The sequence below is a fragment of the Photinus pyralis genome, unplaced genomic scaffold (assembly GCF_008802855.1).
Source record: "Photinus pyralis isolate 1611_PpyrPB1 unplaced genomic scaffold, Ppyr1.3 Ppyr1.4_unclustered_Scaffold3755, whole genome shotgun sequence".
Lineage (NCBI taxonomy): Eukaryota > Metazoa > Arthropoda > Insecta > Coleoptera > Lampyridae > Photinus > Photinus pyralis.
The window spans coordinates 1-7,526 of NW_022171448.1; the positions used below are offsets into that span (position 1 = coordinate 1).

At 32.7% G+C, this 7,526-nt stretch overlaps 1 protein-coding gene across 1 annotated transcript; it reads left to right on the forward strand.

The window, feature by feature from the left end:
- Window positions 1–1,213: 1,213 nt before the first annotated feature.
- LOC116182120 lies at window positions 1,214–2,673 on the forward strand. The gene is made up of 3 exons (XM_031502620.1): window positions 1,214–1,586; window positions 1,636–1,794; window positions 1,891–2,673. The coding sequence occupies exons 1-3, from the start codon at window positions 1,521–1,523 to the stop codon at window positions 2,047–2,049; spliced, it is 384 nt and encodes a 127-aa protein (XP_031358480.1). The 5' UTR covers window positions 1,214–1,520; the 3' UTR covers window positions 2,050–2,673.
- Window positions 2,674–7,526: the final 4,853 nt, after the last annotated feature.

A 7,526-nucleotide genomic window follows, 5' to 3' on the forward strand; every position in this document is an offset into this window, starting at 1 on the left:
TATATATGTGCTGTAATCTTGATTTAGTTGTTATTTTGGGTACTAGGTATTACCATTGTTTAAATGTATTTAAACAATGGTATTACCATGCAAATATGTTACAGTTACAGATAGCTCATTACTTATGGAAATCGGAAAATGAAAGATATAATCTTGTAGCACTATCTTCGCGTCTGTTTTTCCGAATTCCATTTATCTACCTTAAATTTAGTTTCATTTTTTTATTAATTGTAACGGTTTTGTTTGTTTGTTTTTTCAAGCTTTAGCCTTTAGGTTTTGGTATTCATTAATTGCTCCATCTTGCTGGATTTTGTATGTACAAGGGATTTTGGTACTGGTTCACGTCTCTGAAATATCTTATCCTCACATCCTTCTATAGTTAGGTACTTGTACTTCATCTGTGTATTATGACGTCATAACTAAGGATTGTTACATAGCATCATTCAATTGATGGAAAAAAATACATATGTAGGCAGCCATAGAAACAGTCCTACATACTCCATTACATCAACGACTTCTATTGACCAATTACTAAAAAAAATGATTTAAAAAAATCATTTTAATTGTTTTTTCGTAATAACAACGCCCACAGTACTTATCAGCAGAAGTCGAAAAGCGACTGCCACATCTGGGTAGCAGTTGATGTTAAAACTGGAGGTTCTGTTTATGTACAAATGGGAAACTCATAATTTTGTGTGTAAGAAAATCTAAATTGAAGGCCATCATGGTTGTTGAGGAAGTTTAAAAGAGCCATAAAGGCTTGAAACAATTTTTTTAATTTTTCTCACATACACTGGGTAATGTGGAATAAAATACTCTACAAAATAGCTTGTTGCAATTTTTTTTGGTGAGTTTTTAGTTTTTGAGAAGTTTTGAATTGAAGAGTTACACTGTCTATTTTATATTTTTAATTTTAATTTATATTAATTTAAATTAACTTACTGTGTTCGATCATGTAGAGGGCGTTCCGAATTGCTGCTTGTGTGAAACCATCAACATCGCTAACGGTTTCTTACATTGCCTTATTTTTTTGTTAATATTTAATGCATTCACAAATCTCTGTAAAATTAAACTTGTTACGTATACGAATTCTTATATTACTAAAGTGTGTTGTATTTTTCTATATTATCGAGTTAATGTAAACTTTGAAAGCTCTTTTATCATCTCTACATTTTTATCTTAATTATAATTATGTAAACTTGATATGACCGAATGAAGGTAGCAAATTCGGCTAAATATTCCCAGAGGGGGGTCTCTGGGCGGAGTGTCCGTTGCGCCCCTAGAAATGGGACTGTTTATTAAAAAATAAAAATTTTATTTAATTGTTCGACCAAGTGTAAATAAAATTGTTTTCACTCGGAAGTGATAAAGAAAAACTATTTCGAGTATTCAATTCATTTTTACCCATAATATTAATATATTCGTCACTCCAATTCTGCAAAAGTGGTTTTCACACAGTATATTAAGTAATACAAATTTGTTTTAGAAAACTGAAAATCTATGAAGAACAAGAACTTACAATGCAAGTGTTCAATGAGCCGGATCAAGCTGCAATGGAAAGGAGAAATAGTAGTGATTATGTCTTAGTAAGTTGTGTTCCGATTAATATGTACGAGTGTGTAACATAAGTCCTAGGATGACAACACTTACGCAACCATTCAACATCCAAACAGAAGGGGATCGGCTCATACTGCAACCTTGTCATTGGGAGATGACATTGCAGATTACGCCACATTATCACGAATACCTCGCCATTCGACTAGTTCACAGGGTTCCCTTAAGGACACAGTAAATGTAAGAAGTGCTTTCCATTAATGGCACTTGATTATCAAGTCTTGCAATTAAGTATTTGTTTCGTATACCACTACCTACATTTTAACTTCTTTTCAGTACTACGAAGCCGCAATGGGTTTTCAAGGCTCCACGTTTCAAGTCCCCGATTCTTCTTTGGGGGACATTGAATCAGAGGAATGTAGATCGCATCGTCATGATTCACAAATGAGTGTGAATAACGAGGGACAATTAGAATATGTAGCCGAACTAATATAGATTTAAATTCGGAAATTTTGGTACTTGGCCATATATGTAAGATATTTATTTTGTTATATAATTTAATAGTAAATTAATGTTTAGTACCTAGTATTATACATAATAGTACATTTTAAGCTGATTATTTCAATTTAAGTGGCGTGATATTTGATTAATGCACATTCTTTTTTAGTTGATTTCTCTTGAAAAATTTTGGTTTTGTACGCTCCTTTTCCATCGTTACAAATTTATTTAATACATGGTATAGTTTTTAGTACTTACATGATTTTGTGTCAATTGCTGATAATTGATTTGTAATATAACATAATAAACACAATCTAGTCATACAGTTGTAACTTGCATACTCTATATATTAAGTAAAGTTATTCTATTTTTAATACGCATTTGCTGTGACCTGGAATTAGAGACCGCATTGCAATAGGCACTAGGAATTAAATTGGTACTTTTAGGCAACACGTTTATTGTCGCTGATGCTTCCATAGGCACTTATTATTTTGCTAATCTGCAGGTAGACGTGTATCGATATGTGAACGGGTGAGTTGGTCAAATGGAAAAACTTCGATGTTGAACTATTTATGGAGGAACTAGAAAAACGATTGGCATTGTGACTACTTTTTAATTATCTTTCTACACCAAATATATATAACACACTATGTAGATACATTTTTTATCAATATGCACTTTCTTGTTACACGATCATAGACATGTGACACAGTAGTACCTACCATTGAATTTAGTAGTACGATGGCCACTTATATGTTTAAACGATTCCGGGACACACAGACTCATACACAAAATTTCATTAAAATCCGTTCAGTCCCAGGCACTGAAGAATTTTATATGTAAAGGTAACACATTTTATTTGAAAGCTAAACAAAAGTTCCATTTTGTTTCATGTATAAACGTCTCGTTTTTTGTCACCTTGGTGACAAAAACCGTGTGCATAAAAGCGACCTTACACCATATCGCATCATAGGCAGTGATAAAGTGGAATGAAAAACGCCTATGAGATAAAATGTGATATGGGTAAGTATCAATTTTACATGGTTATTAAAATGCAAATAATAGAAGAATGATACATTATGAACTACCCTCTGTTATAGTTTGAAATAATATGTTTTTAACTCAGAGTAAGAATTTCTTCTGAGGTTGTTATAACTCAGAGCAAAGATCAGTAGTATTTGCTCAGAGTAATAAATAAAGTACAACGAGGGTTGTTAATATTGTACTAACCTACAATATACCTATTATTGTTTGTTAGGATATAGCGATTATAATTTTCTTTTTTGGTTAATCTTCTAAGTATATGATCATGATCACTCTCCTAGATATATGAATGTAGTATCAACAGATATAAAGCATCCCCACCTATTGTTGATCATGAGTATCCCAGTGCCTAAAAACATTTACGAAAACAAAGGTAGAGACTTCCATAAGAAAAAAAACGGAGTCGAAACATCAGGCTTAAAATTTAAAACTAGCATCTTGTATAGGCTTACCATAATTTTGTGGCACTAAACCGGGACGGAGCCACTAGTAAACACAACAAGTTAAAAAGTAATCGTAAACGATTTACAAAAAACGCATTTCCACTTGCGTTTATTTCCCATTTGTAAAATGCAACTTCTGTTAAAATCGTAAAAATCCGGCCACCAATATGAAAGATAGCGTTGCATATGATGTGCATTCTATTTTTGACTTGCTACTTCAATTTCAGTTTATAAGAAGAATTTCATTTCAATGCTATTCTAAATAAGAAATTTAAAACTGCGCATGCGCAGACCTAAATTTTGAAACTAACGTTAGATTTCCCTTTGTTCCAAGCACCTATGTATCAAATTTAATTTAAATCCTTCCATAACTAAAAAAGTTGGCACAGCGCATGCGCACCACCAAATTTTGAAACTGGCGTTAGATTTTCCTTTATTCCAAGTGCCTAGGGTTGCCATCTCAAAACTCTACCAACTAGGACAGGAAGCGTGAAAACCCCGGATTTAGGGATTATAAACCCGGACATATCAACTGAATTTGATAAAAAATATTTTCTAAAGAAATAAAACAAACAATTAATTTTTCTAAATAAAACAAGGCGTACTCTATCACGAAACTATAATAGTAATCTTCTTTAACTGTTAGGAATCAGCAACGGCTTATCTACATTTTTAAATTCTTTAAATGAAGCAATAATAGGTATACTTTTTTAACAAAATAAAATACAAGTTATAAGAAGCTAATAACAATAATTTTTAAATGAAACAAAAATTTGATCTTTTAGTAAAATAAAATGTTTAGGGAACTATTTACTTTTCAGGTCTTCGGTATTTATCCGTCTTTCCAATAGCGTTTAGAATATCTTCCTTCCTTAATAGTTATTTATGCAATGAGTGTATAAATGAGGCGTTTTATTGGTGAGTGAGATGTTTAGTCCACGAGACAATGGCCCATATGAATAAAAGGGAGCATATGCTTATACTTGCAAAATTCAAAGTAAATATACCCGTAAGTGCTCCTTAAGAAACCAGTATGAAGGGGCACTTACGAGTATTTACTTTGAATTTTGAAAGAATAAGCATTTGCTCCCTTTTATTTGAAAATACCTGCTTTCCTTAACGCCTTGATTTAGTTTTAATTCATTGTAAAATTAGGTAGTAATGAAAAAGTAGTGAGTTGTTTTTCGTTGCCATGAATAGTTAGTTGTAGTCATAGAACAACAAACTTAGAATGGAAACTCTAATGTAATGTAAAAATGACGCGCCATCTCGTGTATGTTCTCAGCAGCTTTTGCGTGAATGGCGCCAAATTTAAATATTAAAATGTAAGCTACGTCCGCATTATACTGCATTTCTCCGGATCTGTAACAATAACATTGGATTTGACTAACTGAAACCTAAAAGGTAAATGAATCCAGCCAGTGAAGTCCAATTTTGTTTGTTAGGGATCCAGATAAATTCAGTTTAATGCCGATGCACCTCAACAGTCAGGGGCTTCAAAGAGTACAGACCACTTTATAAGTAACAACTCCAATTAATCCAATCAAAGAGTTATATTTAATTTAATATGGATATACAAGATACAAGATCAACTTCATGGAACTCTACACTTTATGATGCTCTCAAGATCGTTCTAAAAACAAAATATGTAGCAATTTATTACAATTCAATTAGTGTTACCTGCTAAAGATAATGTGCGAACTGCCACACGCTTTAATTAAACCTCTTCGTGTTCCAGGTTCTAAAGCGCAACCAGAAAAATGACGTTCACAAACCAAAAACTTTTGTGTAAATTTCTTCCACATTATATTCTAAACCAATTCTATAAAAACTTCGGGCTCCATTTTGGGAAACGTCTTCACAATTTGTCACACAACATTTACGTTTTCGATTTGTATATGCATAATTCATTGTAATAATGAATAGTAATTATACTTAAAGCACAATAAGCTGTCAATCAAAATTCAAAATTCAACTGTCATAATGGCGACACGTACTAAAGTCACTAGATTTAGTAACTTTAACAAGCGCGCTAAATATGCGCCATCTATTGAATGTTCTCAAAACTAATTATATTGGTACTCAGTTGTTCCCGTTTACGTTTCCCTTCTTAGTTTTTTGTTCTGGGGTTGTAGTAACACAAAAATCGCTGATTGAATCTGTTTCATTTTGGTTATTACTTTTCCATATTTTTGCTCATTTTGTGTTCATTAAAGTGTTTTCTACTTTCTTTGAGTTTCGCTTCTTAAAAAAACTCCAAAAGACTGTTTCAATATTCAATAAATTTCTTTATTTTGGCCACTGTTGTGCCACTCTAATAGTGAAAATATTCTTTCAGCGTTGTCATTATGAGCAGGATTGCAAAAAAGTGGTAGTTTAGCTTGTTGGCTTAAATTTTGACAGAAAGATTTTTAATTCACCTACTCAGTACCTCAAACCCGGACTACCATTGAAAACCCCCCCGGACGTCCCTTAAACTAGGACAAATCCGGGGAAATCCGGACGGATGGCAACCCTACAAGTGCCTATGTATCAATTTCATTTAAATACTTTTATAAATAAAAAAGTTTGCAATTCGGTTTATTAATGGTCGAGATGCGAAAAGGGCACTGTTAATTTTGAATCCATTCGACTCAACTGCCCATATTGAATTTCATGCTATTCAGTTCATAACTAACGGAGATGTAAAAGCAATCGGACATTTCTAAACAAAGTTATCGTTCACACGGACAGATAGAGGAACAGACAGACAAAGGAACAGTCGGACAGACCAACAGACAGACGACAGACAGCAATACAAAATTATAAACGATCTCTAAGGATCGTTAATAAACAGCAAAAGTGTAAAATTATGGAACATGTAAAAAACGGTTTTTTGGTTTTTTTACAATAACTTTTTTAGCAATAAACGCAGAAAAATTCCTTCCACACTAGCGCATTTTTTTTATTTTTGTGGAAATGTACTAAAAATTGTAGGTAAAAAAATGTTTCATTCAAACAACCATTTTACACTCGCATTTGACTCATTTATCATACCAATTGTAGGTACTTTGCGCTGGAGTATACTTTTGTTAACAAATTATTACGTTTCTTAATTTTTTCATAAAAATCGCTACATGTAACACGGTCATTGAGAGGTGCCGAGGGAAAATATTTCCGCTATTAGGTAGGTATCTGAATCCCGCGACTGCAACGCAGCCCCCGTAATTGCTTGTTGTCTTATACTCTTGTCCCATATTAACACGCTTTTCGGCATTTCACGTCTTTTACAACACTGATAAATGAACTCGGTAACAATCATTATTAAAATTCAAACGCAGAACAACCGGGATCAAATGGCAAACAGGCCGGGACATAGATGTGAATCAGAGACAATCCCGGTCAAACCGGGATGTATGGTAAGTGTCATTTATTTTGAAATAAATAACTTTATTCTATTTTAAATAACTTCGGTAAAAAATAAAAACGATTTTGCAAAAATTTCCTTTTTTTTCAAAATTATTTCAATTTCAAAACTGCATCAAAATACGCAACTTTACCAAATTTACCTACCTATTTCTTACAGTTTCCTAGATCCCCATGGTGGTCCTTAAATTTGAATCGACCTGTATAGTAGAAGGTCTGGAATTGAGTGTAACAAAATTTTATATTTAATATTGTGTAAAAAGCTAATTCCTTTGAAACTCAAATTCTAATTACCGAGACCCTCTCATGTATAATAAATCGAATTTGCGAGTAGGTACAAAAATTCTAAAAACTTAAATCATTGATTATACGTGTATAATCAATGCTTAAATGGACAACTGGATTAAGTATTCCTTTTTACCAAAGTTAAAAATATATAAGAGAACCAGCCACAGAAAGAAACTCCCCCCGAGAATACTCGACACAATGTGAACATTAAACTTACACTGTGCAAGGATAAGCATTAGTAGGTACACAATTGCAAGATGCACATTGTCTGGGTCAGATTTTAAGTGTAAATAA